Source organism: Aspergillus saccharolyticus (genome assembly GCF_003184585.1).
Source record: "Aspergillus saccharolyticus JOP 1030-1 unplaced genomic scaffold BP01scaffold_1, whole genome shotgun sequence".
In the NCBI taxonomy this organism is placed as follows: Eukaryota; Fungi; Ascomycota; class Eurotiomycetes; order Eurotiales; family Aspergillaceae; genus Aspergillus; species Aspergillus saccharolyticus.
The window spans coordinates 137,317-158,713 of NW_020290611.1; the positions used below are offsets into that span (position 1 = coordinate 137,317).

At 52.8% G+C, this 21,397-nt stretch overlaps 10 protein-coding genes across 10 annotated transcripts; 5 read left to right on the top strand and 5 right to left on the bottom strand.

Annotated features, from left to right (window-relative positions):
• The first annotated feature begins 61 nt into the window (after positions 1–61).
• Positions 62–2,741, top strand: aguA (alpha-glucuronidase). The gene has a single exon (XM_025578463.1). It carries the CDS (start codon positions 108–110, stop codon positions 2,634–2,636), a length of 2,529 nt encoding a protein of 842 aa, XP_025435567.1. The 5' UTR covers positions 62–107; the 3' UTR covers positions 2,637–2,741.
• Positions 2,742–2,996: 255 nt separating this feature from the next.
• On the bottom strand, positions 2,997–4,028 carry BP01DRAFT_352158 (glutathione S-transferase). Its single transcript, XM_025573879.1, has 3 exons — positions 3,690–4,028; positions 3,499–3,602; positions 2,997–3,391 (listed from the first exon to the last, which is right to left on the bottom strand). The coding sequence occupies exons 1-3, from the start codon at positions 3,892–3,894 to the stop codon at positions 3,050–3,052; spliced, it is 651 nt and encodes a 216-aa protein (XP_025435568.1). The 5' UTR covers positions 3,895–4,028; the 3' UTR covers positions 2,997–3,049.
• Positions 4,029–5,642: 1,614 nt separating this feature from the next.
• BP01DRAFT_330803 (SDR family NAD(P)-dependent oxidoreductase) lies at positions 5,643–6,812 on the top strand. Its single transcript, XM_025573027.1, has 3 exons — positions 5,643–6,100; positions 6,182–6,464; positions 6,525–6,812. The coding sequence occupies exons 1-3, from the start codon at positions 5,854–5,856 to the stop codon at positions 6,700–6,702; spliced, it is 708 nt and encodes a 235-aa protein (XP_025435569.1). The 5' UTR covers positions 5,643–5,853; the 3' UTR covers positions 6,703–6,812.
• On the bottom strand, positions 6,496–8,026 carry BP01DRAFT_396250 (YukJ family protein). Its single transcript, XM_025578464.1, has one exon. The coding sequence runs from the start codon at positions 7,606–7,608 to the stop codon at positions 6,880–6,882; it is 729 nt and encodes a 242-aa protein (XP_025435570.1). The 5' UTR covers positions 7,609–8,026; the 3' UTR covers positions 6,496–6,879.
• A 711-nt stretch (positions 8,027–8,737) lies between these two features.
• Positions 8,738–9,980, top strand: BP01DRAFT_378202 (uncharacterized protein; the record flags this gene model as incomplete). Its single annotated transcript, XM_025577043.1, has 2 exons — positions 8,738–8,743; positions 8,796–9,980. 2 exons carry the CDS (start codon positions 8,738–8,740, stop codon positions 9,978–9,980), a joined length of 1,191 nt encoding a protein of 396 aa, XP_025435571.1.
• A 930-nt stretch (positions 9,981–10,910) lies between these two features.
• Positions 10,911–13,427, top strand: BP01DRAFT_1647 (oleate hydratase). Its single transcript, XM_025570730.1, has 3 exons — positions 10,911–11,008; positions 11,085–11,878; positions 11,976–13,427. Exons 2-3 carry the CDS (start codon positions 11,292–11,294, stop codon positions 13,246–13,248), a joined length of 1,860 nt encoding a protein of 619 aa, XP_025435572.1. The 5' UTR covers positions 10,911–11,008; positions 11,085–11,291; the 3' UTR covers positions 13,249–13,427.
• Positions 13,428–13,436: 9 nt separating this feature from the next.
• Positions 13,437–14,651, bottom strand: BP01DRAFT_412526 (NmrA-like family protein; the record flags this gene model as incomplete). Its single annotated transcript, XM_025578951.1, has 2 exons — positions 13,437–14,291; positions 14,397–14,651. The coding sequence occupies 2 exons, from the start codon at positions 14,649–14,651 to the stop codon at positions 13,524–13,526; spliced, it is 1,023 nt and encodes a 340-aa protein (XP_025435573.1). The 3' UTR covers positions 13,437–13,523.
• Positions 14,652–15,300: 649 nt separating this feature from the next.
• Positions 15,301–17,420, top strand: BP01DRAFT_352162 (uncharacterized protein). Its single transcript, XM_025573880.1, has one exon. It carries the CDS (start codon positions 15,469–15,471, stop codon positions 17,167–17,169), a length of 1,701 nt encoding a protein of 566 aa, XP_025435574.1. The 5' UTR covers positions 15,301–15,468; the 3' UTR covers positions 17,170–17,420.
• A 508-nt stretch (positions 17,421–17,928) lies between these two features.
• BP01DRAFT_378206 (uncharacterized protein) lies at positions 17,929–19,989 on the bottom strand (the record flags this gene model as incomplete). The annotated part of the gene is made up of 1 exon (XM_025577044.1): positions 17,929–19,989. The coding sequence occupies one exon, from the start codon at positions 19,987–19,989 to the stop codon at positions 17,929–17,931; it is 2,061 nt and encodes a 686-aa protein (XP_025435575.1).
• A 389-nt stretch (positions 19,990–20,378) lies between these two features.
• Positions 20,379–21,062, bottom strand: BP01DRAFT_378207 (uncharacterized protein; the record flags this gene model as incomplete). The annotated part of the gene is made up of 1 exon (XM_025577045.1): positions 20,379–21,062. The coding sequence occupies one exon, from the start codon at positions 21,060–21,062 to the stop codon at positions 20,379–20,381; it is 684 nt and encodes a 227-aa protein (XP_025435576.1).
• Between the last annotated feature and the right edge of the window lie 335 nt (positions 21,063–21,397).

Consider the following 21,397-nt stretch of genomic DNA (forward strand, 5'->3'; position numbering starts at 1 on the left):
GGAGACGCCAAGAATACTCGCTGATCATCATATATGAATGATTAAGATGCTTGATCAAACCCCTAGATTGTCTATCTTCAATCAATTCCTCGTGCTTGGAATACACGATGGGACAATTTGGTTTCACCGGACTAGTATGCGGTCTGCTACTGTCCCTGGCAGCGGCTGAAGATGGATTTGCTGGCTGGTTGCGATATGCTCCCATACCATGTGATACCTCTTGCCTCCAGAGACTACCTTCTAAACTCACCCTGCTCAACGCTACTACTGGAAGTCCAATTGAAACAGCAGGTCTCGAATTGATTTCTGGGTTGCAATCCATATTCTCGCAAAACTTGACAACCACGCAATCACGCTGCGACGAATCATCTTCAATCTTGGTTGCAACCGTCGAGGACTTCCGGCACGAATGTAATGCGACTACAGCCATTCCCGAACTTGTTCAAGACGGCTTTTGGCTGCGATCCACTGGTAGCAGTGTTCAGATCCTAGGGCAGAGCGCACGAGGCGCCTTGTACGGAGCATATGAGTACCTGTCACTGTTAGCCCAGGGCAACTTCTCCCATGTTGCTTATTCAAGCAATCCTCATGCTCCAATACGCTGGGTCAACCAGTGGGACAATATGGACGGCGTGATTGAGAGAGGCTACGGCGGATTATCGATATTTTTCAAGAACGGGCGGGTCGTCGATGACTTAGCGCCAGTCAAACAATATGCTCGCCTTCTGGCATCCATTAGAATCAACGGTCTGATTGTCAACAACGTCAATGCGAATGCCACTTTACTCTCTGCGGAGAACATGAGAGGATTAGGCCGGATTGCAGATGTATGCCGGCCGTACGGTGTTCGAATCGGCGTTTCGCTCAACTTCGCATCTCCTGAAACTCTGGGCGGCTTGGACACTTTTGACCCGCTGGATGCAACGGTTGTTAACTGGTGGAACAATATCACGAACAGCTTGTACGAACACGTCCCAGACTTGGCAGGGTATCTAGTCAAAGCAGATTCCGAAGGTCAGCCCGGCCCTAGCACATACAACAGGACATTGTCACAAGGTGCAAATCTCTTTGCACGGGCTCTTCAACCGCACGGGGGTATTTTAATGTTCCGAGCTTTTGTCTATGACAGTAACTTGAACGAGTCAGACTGGAAAGCAGACCGAGCCAAGGCAGCAGTGCAATATTTCAAAAACCTAGATGGTGAATTTGAAGAGAATGCGGTCGTGCAGATCAAATACGGGCCCATTGACTTTCAAGTACGCGAGCCCGTATCGCCTCTCTTCGCCAATCTTTTCGAGACGAATACAGCCATTGAGCTTGAGGTCAGCCAGGAATATCTAGGTCAACAGAACCATCTTGTTTATCTTCCCCCGCTCTGGAAAACTATTCTCAATTTCGACCTCCGAGTTGACCATAAGCCCTCTCTGGTGCGGGATATCATATCCGGAGAACGGTTCAATCGTACCTTGGGCGGTTGGGCGGCTGTTGTGAACGTGGGAACCAACACGACGTGGCTCGGAAGTCACATTGCCATGTCAAATCTATACGCATACGGTCGCCTGGCTTGGTGCCCAACAGACGATTCGGAGCGTATTCTGCATGACTGGACCCGTCTCACATTCGGGACGAATTCTCAAGTCATCAACACGATCACCAACATCTCTATGGCCTCTTGGCCTGCTTATGAGCAATACAGCGGCAATCTAGGTATTCAGACTCTAACAGACATTCTCTACACCCACTATGGGCCGAACCCCGCCTCGCAAGACAACAACGGCTGGGGTCAGTGGACCCGAGCAGACCACGAGACCGTGGGGATGGATCGAACCGTCGGGAACGGAACCGGATATACAGGTCAGTATCCTACAGAGATCGCCCAACGATTCGAATATCTCAACTCCACCCCCGATGATCTGGTCCTCTGGTTTCACCATGTTCCCTGGACCCATCGACTGCACTCCGGGAAAACTGTCATCCAGCACTTCTATGACGCCCATTACGCCGGCGCCGAGACAGCGCAGACCTTTGTTTCGCAGTGGGAGTCTCTGCGCGGGCTGGTTGACAAGGAAAGATACGATGCTGTACTTGATCGGCTCGTTTACCAAGCTGGGCACTCCATTGTATGGCGAGACGCGGTCAACAACTTCTACTTCAACATGACGGGAATCCCTGATCAGAAGAGGCGGGTGGGTCAACATCCTTGGCGCATTGAGGCGGAGAGCATGGAGCTAGACGGCTACCGACTGTACACTGTCAGCCCATTCGAAACGGCTTCCAATGGGACGGCTATTGTGACTTCATCCAACTCCACGACTGGGACAGCGCGAACCACGCTCCACTTTCCAGCAAGTACGTACGACATAGGCGTCAATTACTATGATATGTATGGAGGTGAGTCGCACTGGACACTAAGTCTCAATGACCAAGTGGTTGGTGAATGGATTGGCAATATGCGCAACCACACGTTGGGAAATTCTGTCTCTATCTACTTAGATGGCCACTCGGCGACTAGGGTGATTTTCCGAGGGGTCAAAGTTCAGAAGGGGGATGAGCTGAAGATCGTCGGAAGACCCGATGGCGTTGAGCCTGCGCCGGTGGATTATGTTGTGCTACTACCATCTGGAGTGGTGGATTAGCCGGACAGATGAGATGGCTAGTGTAGGAATCATACTCTAAATAAGCAACGGACGAACGTCCCTTCCATACGCATAGTGTACTCGATGCGTACAAGATCCTTAGACACAGTTTCCTATCAGTCACATTCGTATCAGTGACAGATGCTGACTGAACTCTTCGCTTGGCCCTCCTAGCACAAAGTAACACGCGCTTCAGGGATTGTGAAACAGGCGTTTTGGTAGTGTGCCGAATGCAAGTGTGGTACGACCTTCCCATGATCTACAACAGTTCCAAGGACCCCGCCAAAACAAGCGCTACCAATTCAAGGACTACAGTACACTATGAGTACGCACATTGAAAACGGGTAACAAACAAAATCATCGGCTTTTGTTCATTAATTTGAAGATATCATTATTGTAACTTTTTACACCGCCTAGTTGGCAGCAATCTTCTTCCAGCTCTCACGGGTCTTGAGCTCCTCCCACCACTTTTGGACGTGAGGATACTTTGGCAGCAGCTCCTTGAAGCCAAACTGCTCGACAAAGACACCGTAAGGGAGGTGATTGAGATCGGCAAGCGTCACGTTGTCGCCAGCAAGGTACTTCTGCTTGGAAAGGATGCGCTCGTAGCCGTCAAGCGCGGCCTCCAATTGCTTGAGTAGGGCCTTGACGCGGCCCTCGTCCGTCTCTCCCTGGCCCTTCATCACCTTGAAGACCTTCTCGTAGGCGATGCCGGACACGACGGGGTCGAAGTAGGATGCCTCAACGGATAGAGCCTGCATGGGTTGCAAGTGTGTATTAGTACTCAATCGTTTGGGATAAGCCCAAATGGGCGAGAGCGGGACGACGGGTTAGGTGGTGGAGGCCGGAGGGGCAAACATACCTGCTGGTACAGGGCGAAAGCCTTGAGGTCCGACTCGGAGGGCGAGATCTCGTTACCCTGGCCGCGGTACTTGGCGGCGATGTATTGAGCGATGGCTCTGCTTTCTGGAGTAGAAGTGTCTTGTTAGGTTTTGGCCGAACAATGGCACCGAAGCAGCAATGTAGCGGTGACTATAGGAAAAGTTTACGCACCGAAGATCTTCACCCCGGTCTCTGTATCCTCCAGCACGGGAACCTTGCCGAAGGGCTGCTTGTTGGCGAGATATTCGGGGGATTTGTGCTCGCCCTGGGCAAAGTTGACGGGGACGAGCTCGTGGTCCACGCCCTTCTCGTTGAGGGCGATCTGCACCCGCTTGGTGCAGGTGGACATGGGGATTCCGTGAAGCTTGAGGACCATGTTGGCGATTTTGTGAAGAGTGTTTTGGGTGGTATAGGTTTGATTGAGAGGCTGCAATTGAGTGAGACTGGAAGGAAAGGAGGATGGATAACTGGTAGGGACAAGTGAGAGGAAGAGAAGGAGTTAAATATGCAAGACCACGACGCCATGGGGCGGGGTCAACTCAAGTTGAATGCAATTGATGCATACAATGCAATCATCGGTGGGTCTGAAACTCAGCTCTGGAACCCACTTCCCTTTCCAGATTCCACTGGAATCAGAGCGGAAGAAATTCCGCCCCGTTCAGGAAGCATTAACAATCAGCCCCATTCAATCACAAATCCCAAATTCAGCTTAACGTATTCCACGGGCGCCCGTGAATTACGTTAGAAGCAGCAAAAGAACAGATTTCTGAGACAATTGAGAATGTCGTTGCACAGTGCGTGCAGGAAGTATCCCAAATTTCTCTAGATCAGGAGAGCTGCAGAACAGTGTATATTACATCGGGGTAAGCCAGAAAATTGCACTATTGTCATTCACGAACAGGTCCCAGCATTCAGGGGTTGGTGAGCTAGATTGGGACCAATCATGGAGTAAAGAGTGAGGTTGTAAGACGAATCATTGGATGTGATAGGATTAGCAAACTCTATCTCATAAGGCTGGAGTAACAAACATCTGCACGCCTTAGGCCGTCGATGGACAAATGAGCGTGGTTTCAAGAAGAGATGGTGCTGACGCTGACACCGATGCGAAAGTATCATATTATGTCATAAGAACTTGAACCTCAATGCATGCAATGTATAAGGGTAGCGTAAGGCTACTCCCTTAACCGACCGACGTTACTTGGTACAGATCTGATTCTGGTTTGTGAGTTAGGCCAGGTGGTTAAAGGGCAGTCTTGAGTTTTAGAGGAGACCTGTCCCCGAACATCTGACTCTTCTCAATACTTCTTCTGCTTCTATCCCATTGTCTCTTCAAGAGCTATCCTTTCACTTTCACAGTAGCGTGTCGATGCAGGCTCATTGAAAAATGTGCCAAATATAACGAACGCAGTCAAGTGATGCCGCTTTGAGGTCCGGTGGTCTTTCTTAAGAGCTCGATCGGACTATTTCAGATTTCTAAGCCCTATGTTGTAGGAGATATCTCCACTCATCTTTGCCCCAGCAGGTCAGCCAGTCTATCTCGACAGAATGATCACCGTCAATCCCTGGAGAATCTCCAAAAGGCTCTTGATACCGCATGGTGTCATGAATAGAGTCTTCATAGTGGACTCCAGAAGCGACAACCATCCTTTTCCCAGGTTCTCGACAATCATGTATGCGCAAGATTCTTGCAGTTCCAGTCACCTCTGAACAGTATTCATCAGAATATCTATAGTAGGATTACAAAGTGGATACGAAGCTCAGCTTAGTTATGTCGTGAGCCCGCTGCATTTGTAAGCGGGGACTGACTAAGTAACATTACGTGGTGCCAAAGCCCCAAGTCTTATCGATCATATCGAGCCACTAAACCGCCATGCAGACAATACGCAGTGAACCGAGTGAGAATTGATGAAATACCTTCACTTGCAGGCTTGAAATGCTATGGAAAATCCACAATGGGCGGGGACAGGAATCATCGATTGTTTTCCTTGTCTCGGTTCTCGCAGCGGGAGATTGCGGACGCTTGGCCGCGGGAATCTCAATCGAGTGTAAGATTACATGGATAGCGTTCCACTCCTTGTCAGCTTACCCCGTATTTCTTACCTTTACGAAAGACTTCGGCGAGTTGTTTCATAGCAACCTCGTATCACTTTTCCTCGAGTCTCGAAACTCCTATTACTAACTTTATAGGTCTCCCTAAGTGCACTCGTAATGCATCCTCGCCGGCAACCACAGCAGTGACAAGTTGATAAATAGTCGGACCCCGCTCCAGCCCGATGAGATTTATCCTTCTCACCAAACTTCAAAAGTTTCGCAATCGAACTCAAGACTGATCACAATGACCAGCACAGAAGCCCCAGTAGTCCTCATTCTCGGCGCAGGTCGCAACATTGGGCAACATACGGCCCAGCACTTCGAAGCCAAGGGCTACCGAGTTGCTCTTGTGGCTCGAAACATCAACACGGATGACAGCACTGAAACTCGGCTTCATATTCAATGTGACCTCTCCGACCCAAATGCCCTCCACGACGTGTTTTCGCGTGTGAACGCTGCCTTTGGAGTTCCTAGTGTGGTTATTTATAATGGTACTTATGCTTTGCCAACCCGCCAATTAAACTACTACCATCCCTAGCAGATTCACTAATGCTTCGTGTCGGGGACGAAAGCCTACGGTTTGACCCTAACCAGTCCCCACGACATTTTCAGTCCGACCACAGAGCAATTCACTCGCGATCTGAATATAAACACCACCAGTCCTTATGTCGCCGCCCAGCTGGCTGTCCGGGGATTCGAGACCTTGCCGGCGTCCGCGGCTCGAACGTTCCTCTACACGGGTAATGCGTTGAACACTATCGCTGTTCCCCAGTTCTTCACTTTGGGGATCGGGAAGGCGGCTACGGCGCATATGATTGAGGCGGCGGCGGTTGCGTACCGGGAGAAGGGATTCAAGTGAGTTCCTCGCCTTGACATTGCTGAATCTTTGAGGTTCTACTACTGATCACGAACAAGGTTCTACTATGTCGATGAGCGCAAACCAGATGGAACCTCTGGTCCTGACATTGACGGCGCGGCACATGCGCAATTATTTGCGGAGCTGGCGGAGAGTAAGGATCAGGGCCCGTGGCAGCAGACGTTCGTCAAGGGAGAGGGATATAAAGCGTTTCTTGTCGGAGAAGGAAAGATCTAAACCTGCGGGGCTATGGTTGCGATCGTGAGCTTCACGATTCAGCTACAAGAGACTAGGTAACCATGAGCCAGTTTCATCTATCTCATCCCAGATACAACTATTGATAATTGAACATAATGAACATAATCCAGTTGATTCACACCAATCAATCATCCCCACACAGGGCATCCCAAGGTTTTACCCCAAAATCTCCCCCAAATCTCTCCCCTCCCCGCCAACAGTCGCCCGTCCGCGGTAATCCGTGGGCACTGCCTGCGATGCAAACGCCAAAAACACCGCTTCCCAATGCCCATCCTCAAACCGGAAAACCAACCCGCCATCCTTGAACACCGCATCCTCGTACGCCTTCCGGCTACCCTGGTTCATATGCACCTCATGGATTCCCGTCCCAAACGAGCTCCCAAACACATACGCCCTCGCCCGCCGGTGGATCGCATCCTTGAGGATCGGCTCTAACTCATCCAGCATATCGTTGTCATTGCCCGGCACGTCATGCGGCAGCAGCCGCCCAGCCTCAATCTCCACAAGCTTCGGATGGGTGCGCAGGTAGTCCAGACCGACGAGGGTGGGATGATGCGCGATGTGGCGGTAGGGGGCCTCGCGCTCGTCGTCCTCGTCCTCGTTGTCCGGGTGGGGTTTGATGCGGTGGAAGCCGGCCTCGAGCGGGGCGAGCTGGTGGACAAGCGGGTGGTGCGAGAAGTCGCGGATGAACCAGAAGACGAGGCGCGTGTCGTGCTGCGTGGACTTCACGTTGATGGCGACTTGCACTTCGTCTTCGCGCTCGTGGTCTTCCGGGTCGTCGCGCAGGAAGAGGTTGATGTGCGGCGTGATGTGGTCTTGGTGGGAGGTTTGCGCAATGAATCGCGTGGGGCGTCCGACCCAGACGCCGTAGTTGGGGATGGGCATTGTGTATCGGAGATAAACTGTGCAACTGTTTTGGAGATAGATGTTGGGAGCTGGCTTGAGGGCGATTTGGGCTGGTAGTAGGTTCTACTGGGCTTGCTTCTGGAAAGAGCTGCGGGGGAGGGGGGAACGAGTTGGCTACCATATTTATGTTTGAGTGCTTGCGAATGCTTTGGGGATTGAGGCTACTATTGACATTCTCGAAGAAAAAAAGGAGAAAGTGGAGATGTTGATGGGGCTGCTAGTGTGACACCAAGGTGGATGCTGTGGGGACGATCATCGATTCCTTCCAAAGGAGATCGCTTGGGCTCGCTGGATACTGGATCTCAGTCTGCATTCGCAATCTGATCTTGAATTCGACCAGAGGCTCATCTCAAGCCGATAATTCATCCCAGCCTGCTATATTCGTGGGAAAGTGGCGGGGAATGATGAAGGCCTCGAAGCTTCACTATCGAGACAAGTGTGCTCTCCTTAGGACTGAAAATGATTTGCCAGCGCGCATTCGCTCATCAGAAGCTCGTACAGTCTTGATGTATCGACTGTATACAAACAGCATTGCAGCTCTCCTGCTAGGTGAAGCGTTAAACAAGGCCTCGTCTAGCTTCATGAAATTCTCCGCGGATCACAATAGAGTGGATCAGACAGAATCTCTAGAAGAATCCGGTAAGCGATCCTATATCATTTGTGTCTTTTTAGTAGGCGAACACCTCACATACAAAGTAGATGACCCATATGCAGCCACACGCTACTAGCATCGTCTGTGAGGCTTGACTGCACGCCTTGGGCTCGATGGACAGTGGCTAAAGGTCTCAGCATTTCCAGTACCTCAGCTGCGGTAAGTTAGTTCCTACCTGGTAGAAGTATAGGCATCATTTACGTTGAGCTGTCGGAGTAGCCGGCTGACACCTACCATATCTGATGTATTATACTATAGGTACCAACAAGCCTCCATACACGATAGTCTCACCTGGGAAGGAAGGTAGTGAAATGTGCCTTCCTTAGGGTGATCTATCTCTTCTTTCCTCCTTATTAGACCTTGATATTTCCAAAGTATCTCTTCATCCATCAACTCAGCAGACTTATGTATTCTTCCATATCATAATCAGCATTTAGCTATATCACGTCCCTAGCCATGACAGTTTGTGCAGTTACCCTCTCGTGACCGTACACGAACTGATAACTGTTCACAGTCCCAGCTGCCCGATATTTCAGAGCGGCCGACACCGTCGCCGACACCGTCGACACCGCCGTCGACACAGCCGGAGAACCAGGGCCAGCCCTCGTCTGAAAGACCTCCGGTGCAGCCCCCGTCTGATGACATTAGGACGAGGCCGCCCGAGTCCACGCTGCCGCCCCAGTCAGAAACTATCACGAAGCAGGCTACCGCTACAGTCCGAGCTCCTGAGCCTCCGAGGGTCACATTCTCCAACGATCTCATTGAACAAAATCGTTTCCGAAGAATGTTCACGTCGAAACAAAAATTGGGACCACAAAGGACCAACCCTCTGCCTCGTGTGGACGCAACGCCTGCCCCCGCAGAACCGCCTACTCCCGAGTTCATCTGGGGCTATGAAAACTTACCCCGGGAAAATTGGCCCGGGAAGAGATATATGCCTCAATGGATGACTAGCGTGAACTACAGGCAGAATCTGAAGGATGCTTCAGAAGCCATGGGTGCGTGTGCCGCGGCACTTGCCACAAACCAACATTATCAAGTCTACCCAAAGACAGTCGCGTCTCATTTCCCAATTTTACGCACCAGATTCACGGACGACGGATTGCAAGAGATTCAGAGTTCCGACGTCAACAAAAAGTTCAAAACCCGCCAAACGCTGCCCTATTACGCGGCTCTTTTTGCCAGCAGACATGACCGTGAAGACGGCGCATGGCATTGGTGGGCAATTGCTTCAATTCGTGAACCTCATCCCCAGGATACCACCGTCCCGGATCCCGGAGTACCGCAACATCTACTTGTGTATGACTCACTACCTCTGCCGAAGATTGAGAGATGGGAAAGAGATCGAAAGATTGGTTTACGTAACTTTCTTCGAAAGGATCAGTGCCACATGTTGGAGGAGATACACCGGGAAGTTCCGATTCAGCATATTTTTCTCAACACGAGGCGTCTCACCGCCGATGTGGATGATCCCCTCATGGAGACTCTGTGGTGGATCTGGAATGTGGCCAATCGTGGTGACGTTCCCTGCGAGATGGGAACAGAACTCGACGATATCCGCATGAGGGTAGTCGAAGCGATCACTCTCAAATTTGCGGTGCGAGAAGGGGAACAGGGGAGAGATAGACACCGAAAGTTGATCTTACAGACGATCAGACGAAGGCCTTGGAATGGGAAGGAGGAGGCTTCGGCCAGCTAGATAGGTTCTAGGTAGATAATCATATGCAGTGTTTATCTTTTCTTTGAAAAGATTCAGCCTAGTGCGCAGTAGTGTGTAGATACTTGGTAGGAGAATTCTTCACTCTTTTTCATAGCGAGACATCTCATCCTTGTTTGGGTTGTGGTCAAAATCCTTTGACCAGCTGAGAAGCTTCTCTGGCGCAATTCACTTGTGGTAATCGAGTCTGTGGCCTCGCCTGTTCGCGGGCGACGATGCTCCGTGTACCTTTTCATCCCTGTTCCAGATGGCCACCGTCTCTTTGCCTGGCATATTCTCCCTCTTTCTGTCTATCATCAACACGAACGTGCTCTCCTGTCGGAAGACACCGTGGGCGTGATCACCACCAACACCACACGCCATAGATTTAATCTCCTCTCTTCTGACCCAGACGCCAGCTTGGTCCTCCACTTCCACGGATCCGGGGGAACTGTCGGGTCAGGTTATTGCGTCCCCAACTACCGAGCGCTAGCCGCCAGCTACCCGACCGGTGAAGCAGCGGACAGCGGGTTGCAGAATACGCACGCGCGTGTGAAGCGAATAATTCACCGTATTGGTTGACGATTATCCATGTGGAGGACGATTAATGATATACCCTGGTGGCATACCGGGGACTTGGTTGCCCGTGGGGTGCGGGCAGCGGGCAGGGACCGGGTGGAGGAGGCGGATGTCAAATGAAGGTGGATCTTAGGGCTTCAGGGACGATCAATGAGTGGCGGTCCAGTCAAGGAATCACACGAGAGGAGATACTGAAGACGGCCGGGGGCTGCACGATGTGATCATTGGGGATGCAGTGTTGTCGATGGTGGTGATGCGGAGCTTGGAGGGTGTATGACGTCAATCGAGTTCTATCAACTTATCATAGAAACAATAAAGCAGACTTTCTCCAGACTTACATATACAATAGCAGATATTAGTCTCTTTATACTACTTACTTTTCATACAACTTACCAATCCATTGTTAGTTGTCCCATACGCTGTCGATCAGCCGAGGTCAGCCCTACTCAACTGTATGTATCTGTCAGTCACCGAACATCAGTCCACCCTCCGCCATCACCAAAAACGCTCATCATTTCGTAAGGGAAGCCCAACCACACGATCCATGGTTCACCACAATTATCAGAGGAAGATTGCAACAACTTCCCCCTGACATCACTCCTGCATATCCAGAATTTGCGCGCCACTTTCCAAATGACCTTTCTCTAATACGCTTCCCGTCACATTTGACAGTCATTCGTTCTCAATATCATCCAGACTCACACCTGCAGCATCACGACAAGCCTATCTATCAGCATGCGCCTTCCACCGCAGACTCAAGAGGCCACTGCCCCTGAAATTCATGCCTACATCCTCGGCGCCGGGATCACCTCCCTCTCCGCGGCCGTCCATCTCCTGCAAGAGGGGCATCTCCCTGCCTCACACATCCACATCCTCGAAACCCTAGACCAAGCCGGCGGCGGGACCGTCAGTTGTGGTGATGCAGAGCAAGGATACCACTACCGCGCTGGCGGGATGCCGCTGTTGAATGGGGAGGCGATGGCGACGTTGTTGGCGGAGGTCCCGTCCGAGACGCATCCAGGGAAGAGCGTTTTGGATGATTTGTACGAGTACTGGGGTCTCTCAGCATCATCTGCACATCAGCAGCAGCAGCAGCAGCAGCAGCAGTCGTCAGAGTGTCATCAGACGCGGCTCCTCCGGCGGTCAAAGCACGGATTGGTCCGGATTGACTGCAAACGAAGTACCAACCTCGGATTGAGAGATCGGATGGAAGTATTTCGGTTTATGAACAAGCGTGAGACGGTGTTGGGGAGATCGCGGATAAGTGATTACTTCGGGAAGGGGTTCTTCGGAGGATGCTACTGGGGGGTTTTGAGTACGACGTATGGTCTTCCTTCTGGTGCTTGGGCAGAATTGGACATTCTTCGTCCGAGTTCCATAATTCGCTTACAGTTCGTTGACATGCTCATTGACTTCCAGCTTCGGCTTCAAACCCTGCCACAGCGCTGCTGAGTTCCACAGGGCTCTGCACCGATTCGGACACGATCTCTCCCACCTCACCAGCTCGCACCCCCGTCCTCTCGATGGTGGACAATACAACCGCCACGAATCGCTCGTCGCCCCCACCGCCCGCTTCCTCCGCGATCAGGGCGTCGACTTCCAGTTCAAGACCACCGTCTCGGATATTATCTTCGCAGACGCCCCGGACACCGTGCCATCATCATCATCAACAGCAGCACCCACTAATTCCAGAGGCTCGACTCCAGCAAGAGCCAACTCCTTCGGAAGTGCCCACCAGAAGCTTCCTGAAGACGACGACAGCAAAAAATCCCGCCAGCCGGAACAGCAACCTTACCCACCGCGTCTCGTCTCTGCGATAATCGCGCACCCGTTCAACGAGCCCGAACAGACGATCCGCGTGCAACCGCACGACATCGTCCTCGTCTCCCTGGGCAGCGCCATGTCCGGCTCCAGCCTGGGTAGCAACACCACCGCGCCCCCGCTCTATCAAATGGAAGCCGACCACGAGCTGGACGAAAACTGGCTCCTCTGGCTCGAGCTGACGACCAAGGATCCGCGCCGCTTAGGCAACGCCTATAACTTCTGTACGCGCCTCGAGGAGTCCCGCCTCGAGTCCTTTACTATCACCCTCCGCGCAGGTGGAAACTGCATCATCGATCGAATCACGGGTGCGGGGACGGGAATCCAAACTGTAAAAGGCAACGGGCTGTTTGTCTCGCTCATCGATGCGCCGTGGGTCGTCAGTCTGCATGTTCCGCCGCAGCCTGTTTTCCCAGACCAGCCAGGCCACGTGCAGGTGCTCTGGGGGTATGCCTTATATCCGGAGCGGAAGGGGGAGGTGGTGCAGAAGACGATGCTCGAGTGTACCGGCGAAGAGATCCTGAGGGAGGTGCTGGCGCAGCTGAATTTCAAGGACGCCGAGATGGAGCGTATCCTGCAAGGCGCGCTCACGGTGCCCTGCGTGGTGCCGCGGATGGCGGCGGGGTTGTTGCCGCGCGGTGAGGGGAATCGGCCGCGCGTCATTCCTCCAGCGATTCGGAATTTGGGATTGATTGGGCAGTTTGTGGAAATCGAAGGGGAGACGGGCGTCACGGCGATGGAGTATAGTGTGCTGGGGGCGCAGATGGCAGTCCGAAAGTTAATAGGAAGGCAGGCCGCGACAGAAGAGCATCAACAGCATAAAGTCAAAGAGTCGAGGAAACGGAGTTGGTTGCCGTTGCCTTGTGCTTAAAACCTGAGAAGAGATAACTTTCGAGCATGCATTACCCATGTTGGAAATAAGATAGGGCATTTGTGCCGCGATGGACTACAGGATAGGCCATATTCAGTGTACATGCCGTCCAGTATCTTCCGGAATGGCACCCAGAAAACAAAACTAGAAACAGTCAAATTGGATATAGAACATCATTTCCCCCCCCCCCCGAATCCACCGAAACATACGAGATAACAACTTTTCTTTTTCTCATAACCCAAAAGAACAAAAAAAACCAAACCCACTCCCCTCGATCAAGGCTTCTTCACCCACTCACTCTCCTCCAACCAACCATCCAGATTCTTCAACCCGGGATACAACTTCCTCAACCGCGGAATATCTGCCCCATACCCCTGGTCATAGAACCAAGTAAACATCGTCCTCGGATCCCCCATCACCCACAGCACCAAGTAACACAGCACCCGGTACGTCGTCGGCAGCGGCCGGCCCGTCTTAGCGCGCACCGTCCGCTGCAGATGCTCGTAGGTCAGATCATCCCCCGCCAACGACAGACACTGGTTCCGAAACTGCGCCGCGCGCACCAGCGCCATCGCCGCGAAGTAGCCTACATCACTCACGCTGACGCACTGCAGCGGCTTACCCTGCAGGTAGGCGTCCCAGGCCGTTGCAGTAACCTTTCCCGCAAACCCCGCCGTGGGCGCCAGATTCTCGAAGAAGAAGGTTGGGCGCAGTACTGTCCAGGTCATCGCGCCAGTAGCAGCAGCAGCAGCAGCAGTAGTGGTAGTAGTAGTGGGAGTTGCAGTGGTGTTGTTCGCGTCTGCTGCTGCTGTTGTTGTTGCTGCTTGGATTTCAGCTTCGCGAGTCCGCGTGAACAGGTGCTGCTCGATGCGGTGCTTGCTCCGGAAATGCGGGATGGTTGTCGGGTTGTCGCTCGAGGCGTCGCCGCCGCGGTCGACGGAGCTGTAGACGAAGTGCGGGATGTGCTGCGCCAGGGCTTCGTCGATGAGGGCTTTGCCTTGGTGTTCTTCTTTGAGCACGCCTTGACCTTGCGCGAAGGGGTTCTATATTTGGAAGGAGTGTGGGTTTAGTAGTACTCGGTAACGTTGACTAGAGGGAAATGCGTGGGTGAGGGTGAACTGGGCTGCGCTGCGCTGCTTTGGACTTACCTGCACGCTGAACACTCCAGAAATTGGCAATGTGGCGAGTTTCTTCGCATTCTCGAATATCTGGGCGGGATGGTCGAGATCGCCCTGAACCAGTTTGATCTGGGCAGATCGCTGCGTCAAGCGGCGGGAGGCGCTGGAGTGCGGGTTGCGGGTCACGGCCAGGATCTCCACATCGAGTTCCTGGGCGAGCAGGGCGTTGATGACGGCGCTGCCCTGATTGCCGGTGGCTCCTGTGATGAGAAAAGCGAGAGGCATAGTTTAGGAGGGTGAAAGGGTCATGGAAAATGGATGGATGGATGGATGGATTGATGGGAAATGTGGAGAATGAATAAGTTTACTAGTAGTTACATACTACTGTAGTATGACAGCCAACTTTAAGCTCGGGTGATCCTCCTCTGCTTTCAGCTTCACCATGACGTGACGTGACGTGACGTGACATGACAGCGATCTGCGGGGAAGGGACCGCTTAGTCAGGTCGACTGTTTGTCCAGGTGGTCCTCAGGCACTCAGGCAGGCAGGCAGGCTGGCAGGCTGGCTACGTTTATGTACCCGTTTTCGGAAGATGCCCTTGAAGATACCTTACCAAGTAAGTAGTACGGAGTACCTTTGGGTCAATTCCCGACTTCCTCCTATTCATCTCTCTTCATTCCAACCCGGGTGCACCGCCTCACTTCCCCTCATCTCGCGTGCTATTTTGAGAACTCTCCGTAATTGCTGCCGCAGTCAACCTGCATTAGTCAAGGTAGTGAGTGCACCGGCGCTTGCTCCGTCACTGCTAGCTCCCAGCTACGTGCTACGTGACTAGTATAGCAAGCTATCAGGAACGCCATCCCTGATGGCTTGTTTGAGATGTCGCAGGGATGTTTCGCGCTCAGCGCCAACGTCACAGAACAGCCACAAACCCTTCACCGAGATGAGGGGGAAAGTGGCAGTGCCATGGATTGTCGAACCGTAAGCTGGAGGGCCATATAAGCTCGTCATCATGTCACTGTTGGTGGGGGATCAATCAATCTCTCATCAACTTCTCCATCGACAGGCAATGACCACACCAAGCAGCAGGCGGCAATCGGAGATGGCTCAGCAGCGGGCACAATTGGATCATCTCTCCGACATCCTAGATCTCCATCCTGATAAGGAAAGGTCGTGTGCGGGATATGCAGTCTCGCAGGGTCGACGGTGCCACAATCCCATTAGTGCGGCCAATCGAGTCTATGCCGTGCGTCTGCTCGACGAAGGCACTCGGGGGTTGAAGAAGGGTATGGACTTGAAAGATCTTCTGGTGGATCTGGCGTCATTTGTTCTCTGCCGCGGTGTCCATCAGAAGGGTCGGAACGATCAGACGTTTGAGCTTGTGCAGAAATGGAAGCATCAGATTCAGTCCGCCTGTGAGGAACTATGTGAGGCAGAGGATGTCGACGCTGGCCGGGACATGATGCACGCGGGTCGTCGCCGGGAGACAATTGAGCTTGAGGTATCAAGGAGGCCTCGCTGGCAAGAGAATGGGCTCCTTCACCTAGGCGCGGGGGCCACCGATTTCCACAATTCCGACGATCGTCTGGCTCGGCTGTCGGATTTGGATGAGCGCAACACTCGTAGGGCTAGCTTGCCTTCGGCTAGAGTGTCTGAAGCTACTCCTGCAACTCACTCGCGACACTTAGCGTCAGACACCAGACAACCTAGAGAATTCACCACGTCTGCAAGGACCATTCGTGCTTCTGCTTCGCCTTCTTCTGCTCAGATAACTAGCTCAAATTCTTCCCCTTCAACCTCGTCACGCTCAAGATCCGGAATATCCGCGCTATCCCCTCCGATGATCAGTCAGCGTGCCACTTTTGCATCAACCTTCGGCTCCCGCGCTTCAACGACTGCCTCAACCATGGCCTCTACCTCCTTCTCTTCAGCTTCGACTTCAGCTTTAATCACCTCGCGTACAAGCACCAGCACAACTCCGTTTCGCATCAGCGCCCCCGCCCGCACACTTGATGAGCCGTTCTCTTCTCGTGTCTCGAGTTCTGCTTGTTCAGACGAGACCTCTCGCCCGAGGCCCACTCCACGCCTGAACATCACGAATCCTACTAGGATTGTAGCATATCCCAGTCAGGCCACTGCTGCCACTCGCTCAGCCCCTAGATCTTCGAATCATGAGTCAGACCCGCCAATTTCTGCTCGTCTCGAAGTCGCATCTAGTATGAGTCCTACAATGCGTTCGGAAATATCTGCAGTGACTCCTTCGGTATCATCTCGCGCGAGTAATACTACTGCAGCCGCCCTTTCGAGCGATTCTCCTGAAGTCGAATCTCCTACAGTCTCGACACGAACCACCACACCACCCGCGAACGCCTCGTCCGATCCTGCCCCAAGCTCAACTCGAACCCCCAATCAGCCATCAAACCCAAGAATGACCACCCCATCCCGCGCAGTCCACTTTGACCCTCTTGTTCTCCCAGCCTCGCATAATTCCTCATCGTCATCAACAGCATCAACAGGTTCATCATCACCCACTTCATCCACAACACCAGCAGATCCATACACCCTAAATCGCAAACCTATGACCGGCGACTGCTCCATTTGCTACGAGCCCCTCCTCCAACACAACCACAACTCCTCCCAGGTATCCCCCAGCCGAGCAGCGCGCGACATCTCAATCGTCTATTGTAAACGACAATGCGGCACGAACTTCCACTACAGCTGCATGTTCTCATGGAAGCAATCCGTCTGGCAGACGGGACGGGAGCCGACGTGTCCCATGTGTCGTACTGTCTGGCAACAGTGAGCTGATTTCTGTCTTTTCTCTTCTCCTCACCCGTGCATAATCATGCTGGTTTGGGGGGCGCTGCAGCTAAACCTTGTCTTTTAATGATCGGAAAGATCGTTCTGATTCAGGAGACATGTTGTCTGGCAGCGCGTTTTCTCGTCGAGTATTGATGTTGTAGTGAGGTTTTCGATGTCAAGGTTTTAGGGGTGCTTTTTCTGGGAGTTTGGCTTGGGAGAGGCTTTTTGGATATTTGGCTTGGGTAAACTTAGTATGATTATGATTTTATGATTGTTATCATGATGATCATTACTTGCTGAAATTTGGAATTGCGATGTCTGAATACTACCCAAGTTCTAGTTTCAAGTAGTCCATAGTAGAGGCTTTGCAGGCTCCGCCAGGTTTACAGTCTGTGAGTAATAGCTGGATGATCAAAGAACTGGTTCAATCCTGTGGGGACAATAGAACCTAAAGTACGATCTTACGATAGCAATTTTAAAATAAGTTAGAACGAAAGATAGGAATACATGTATATAAAATAAGCATGTTTAAGTTATCATCGTGTATAAAATTAGAGCCCACTGCAACTCCACAATCTGCCGGTTATGTGCGAGAAAACCAGGAACAAATCCGGCGGACAGCCCGGGATCCATCATATAGGGCAAAGCTATGTTTGTCCTTTCCAACTTTTAGACTTTTCAAATTTTTTCCCTTGTCTCAATACAGCTCCATCTCTTATCATCCAAGCCCCAGCCCAACTCATCACAATCAATGAACCTCCTACTCCTGAAGCCAAGACCAGGGCATTTTGGCCTCCTTGGGAAACAGCCCCCGAGTAAAGAATTTCCCGTTCCAGTAATCCTCCGAGTAGCTGCGGCTGCTGTTGCCGCCACCCTCACCGGATTTATCATCGCTGGATGTGGGCGCAGCAGGAACGGTTGCAGCACCGGTTGAGGTAGTCTCAGTGCTGGATTCGTTGGCGCTGGCACCAGTCATTGCGGTGGGGATTACTGCTGCTGTGTTCCTCATCGGGTACCCGGCCTTGGCCGTAGGGCTGATGGTTTCGTCCTGGTTGGTGTGGTAGATGGGGGACTGGAGGATGGTGCGGAGGGACAGGAGGTTGGAGTGGTTCTGGGTGGGGTATGTGCCTGCCGTGGTAGTGGTGGTAGGCTCGTTGCGGTGGTCCCGCTGAGGGCTGGGGCCGTTGCGGTAGTACCCGTTGTTGGGTTGGTGGGGGACCTGCTGCTGTTGCTGTCGCTGTGGCGGCAAAAGCGATGGCTGCTGGAGCACTTGCTGCGGACGCCATCGATTCACGGCGTCCTCCTCGGCCTGCGACCAGCGCGGGGGAGACTCGTTGAAGGTTGTTTGACCGCCACGTTGGACTTGAATTCTGCCCCGGCGTGTGGATCGGCGCGCGCGTCTGTGGTGTGGCGTGATCCGATTGCTGTCGTGGTACCCGCTGAACGAGGGGCCGGAGAAGTCCTGGGTCGGTTGTAGGGGATTGTGGACTGCAGCCACCGGTTGAGGAGGCTGGTTCCAGTAGGCCTGCTGGGGCTCACCGATGGGGTAGGCCGACTGTCCTGGGAAAGAAGGCTGAGCAGGCATGGGCATGTCCCCTGCAGGTTGGTAAGTTGCAGAGAAGCCCGTCTGAGAGGTATTCATCATCGGGTATCCGGAATTGCCGACATATTGCTGCGGATGGTAAACCTGTGATTGTCCATTGTGTAGATGCCGGGGGCTCTCAGACGGAACGGGCTGTTCCAAGGAAGAGACTCGATTCAGAAAGATTGGGAGTCGGTTTGGGAATTCGTTGCGTGGTTGCTGGTCATCGAACTGACTGTGCTCATACACTCGAGCAGGATCTGCCGACGCCCGAACGCTGTCATGGAAGGCTCTGGATGCCGTGCGAACTGTCTGTCCCTGAAGAATAGCTGGAGCAGAAGTCGGAGTTAGGGCAGTAACGCCACTGGCAGTGCCGGAGCCAGTCACAGCAGGATATAGGTGGCTTTCTTTGAGAGGAATGAAGCCAGACCGTCCCAAGTCTGGCAGCTCCCTCTCCACGAACTCACGTCCAGCGAGGGATCGATTCAACGCATCAAGCTTGGCGTCAGCGAGGCCTTCGTCTTCGCCCCGGAAGAGTGTGTCATATGGCCTTCGTGTCTGGCTGAAACTAGGGAAGGTCGATGAACAGCTTGAGTTGGTGCCGCCATCGTCGACAAGAAAGCTCCATGACTCGGACAGCTGCGGCAGGCTCGGCAACGGAGCGTCCGACTGCTGCGAGGCATCGGATCCTGAATCCTCATCTTCATCCATCGTGACGCTGCTCTCGCTGATGTCGCTGCTGGCGCAATCAAACTCCCTCTGGATCTCGGGCATATATCCGTCGTCGCATTCTTCCATGAGAGACGAGTGCGTCGAATGGAAAGCCAGCGAAGATCCGGAAGACGAAAGAGCTGACCTGCGGCTGTGGGTTGTCTTGAGTGATGCAGCTTCATTGGATAAGTTTGCGTGCACGGATGCAGGGCCAGTTGAAAATGCCGAGCAGTTGGCAGCCGCAGCACTCTCCGCGTATCTTTTCGAATACTCCTTGAGAAGAGGGGGAGCCTGCACATGACCAGGGATTCCGCAAGGACCAGAACGGCCCTGGTCGTCAGCGCCGACCTGAGAGCACTTCAAGCACATTTCCCGGCCGTCGCCCTCCAAGGTCTCGAAGCGGTTCAGAAAGCCGTGGCCAGTGCAATCACCAGCGCGCAGCCCGTTGACCATCTCCGGACAGATGTCGATGCTGGCACATGCGATATGCTGGCACACCTGATACTGAGAATACTTGTGTAAACACATGGTGGCTAGCACGGGCTGTGTCGTGACAAGATAATTTTCCGCGGGTGTGTAAGTAGTAAGATCGTCGCAACGTAAGAAGCGAGAAGATAAGTCGGATGTTCCACTGTGGTTGTATCAAGAACGGCAAATCCCACAGACTCGGATTATGGGAAATGGAAGTCACAGAGCCTGTTGCGAGCATGGTATTATTTATAACGATGAGCAGGTGGGTAGCTCACGCAAACAATGTGATTCTTTCTTTCACAAAGTGCGTGAAATAAAGGCATTCTAGAAAAAATCTCCATCACCCGCCAGGCCATTTCTTTATCCCCTTTCGGAGAGAATAAAGCCAGGTTTCACCATGGGAGATTGTGAAAGAGCAGGTTTAATAGAATCTCCCTCAGCCTTGGTCACTCCTCGTCCATTGACAAGTCGACCAGGTATCGCACTCCAGAGTCCAGCAGCCACCAGGAGGCCAGCTCGTGAAAGAAGCGCCAGATGGGATTCCTCAAAGGCATTGTCTCCTGCAGCGACGATCCGTCCGCCTTCGTTGTCCAAAGGGCACACTCGCTTGCAAAGACTACTTCTTTAGCTTCATCCCAGAATCGCAACAGCAGTCGACCCTCGATCTCCCCGGCCTGGTGGCAGATCTCAAACTCCACGCTAGTAGGGCGACGGTCTGCCACGCGGTAGAAGCCGCAGATGATGTCGCCGCGCTGGAATTCCAGGCTACGGATGAGGGAGGGAGAGAAAGTCGCGCGGGATGCTGAACCGCTAAGAAACCAATGCATATAGGCTTGAGGAAAGTAGGCAAAAGCAGACATGTTTCGACGAAGGAGAATAGTGAGCAGGTCGGAGGGTTGGTGGGTGGTGGGGAGGAGCTGGCGTGGGACACGACGAGTGACTTTCTCGTACAGACAGTCGTGAGAGGACTTGAGGATGTCCGGGGGGATGGTCGTCATGGCAGAAGGAGAGTTGCAGAGTGGACCTCGGAATTCTTCGTGCTCCAGGTCATTCTTCAGAGAACGATGCAGCAGGTACAAGTAGGCAACGGTGCTGGTCGACACTGCTAGAACCCAAGTTGTGAGTGACATGATAACGACCTGACACTGAGAATGTCCAGCTGGGGTGAGGACAGAACTGAGGTTCAAGCTCACCTTTGAGAAAAAAGAATGCTTCAACGGTGTGCAGATCATAAGGCTGAGCTGAGCAATGGGCTCCAAGCGAGTACGAGCTCCAGCTTTGGTGCTGGCACGAATCACAACCGCATGCAGCCATCAGCCTATGCGAAGTTGCGGGTTTTAGACTTCGATCCGCGGTCGCATTCCTCGAGAAAGTGGCTCAGTCAGTACTGCCTTCAAAGTAGTACTTACTGCCACCCGTTTTGTAGTAATTTGTGGCTATACTGAGCCATGTCCGATTCACATCC

Excerpts from the sequence above, each read along its gene's own strand:
- aguA (XM_025578463.1), top strand. The coding sequence starts at position 108 with ATGGGACAATTTGGTTTCACCGGACTAGTATGCGGTCTGCTACTGTCC.
- BP01DRAFT_352162 (XM_025573880.1), top strand. The coding sequence starts at position 15,469 with ATGGCTCAGCAGCGGGCACAATTGGATCATCTCTCCGACATCCTAGAT.
- BP01DRAFT_396250 (XM_025578464.1), bottom strand. The coding sequence starts at position 7,608 with ATGCCCATCCCCAACTACGGCGTCTGGGTCGGACGCCCCACGCGATTC.
- BP01DRAFT_352158 (XM_025573879.1), bottom strand. The coding sequence starts at position 3,894 with ATGGTCCTCAAGCTTCACGGAATCCCCATGTCCACCTGCACCAAGCGG. Across the intron at positions 3,603-3,689 it reads GACCGGGGTGAAGATCTTCG|AAAGCAGAGCCATCGCTCAA; the intron begins GTGCGTAAACTT and ends CTTCTACTCCAG. Across the intron at positions 3,392-3,498 it reads CTTTCGCCCTGTACCAGCAG|GCTCTATCCGTTGAGGCATC; the intron begins GTATGTTTGCCC and ends CAACCCATGCAG.
- BP01DRAFT_1647 (XM_025570730.1), top strand. The coding sequence starts at position 11,292 with ATGCGCCTTCCACCGCAGACTCAAGAGGCCACTGCCCCTGAAATTCAT. Across the intron at positions 11,879-11,975 it reads TGGGGGGTTTTGAGTACGAC|CTTCGGCTTCAAACCCTGCC; the intron begins GTATGGTCTTCC and ends ATTGACTTCCAG.
- BP01DRAFT_330803 (XM_025573027.1), top strand. The coding sequence starts at position 5,854 with ATGACCAGCACAGAAGCCCCAGTAGTCCTCATTCTCGGCGCAGGTCGC. Across the intron at positions 6,101-6,181 it reads TAGTGTGGTTATTTATAATG|CCTACGGTTTGACCCTAACC; the intron begins GTACTTATGCTT and ends CGGGGACGAAAG. Across the intron at positions 6,465-6,524 it reads TACCGGGAGAAGGGATTCAA|GTTCTACTATGTCGATGAGC; the intron begins GTGAGTTCCTCG and ends ATCACGAACAAG.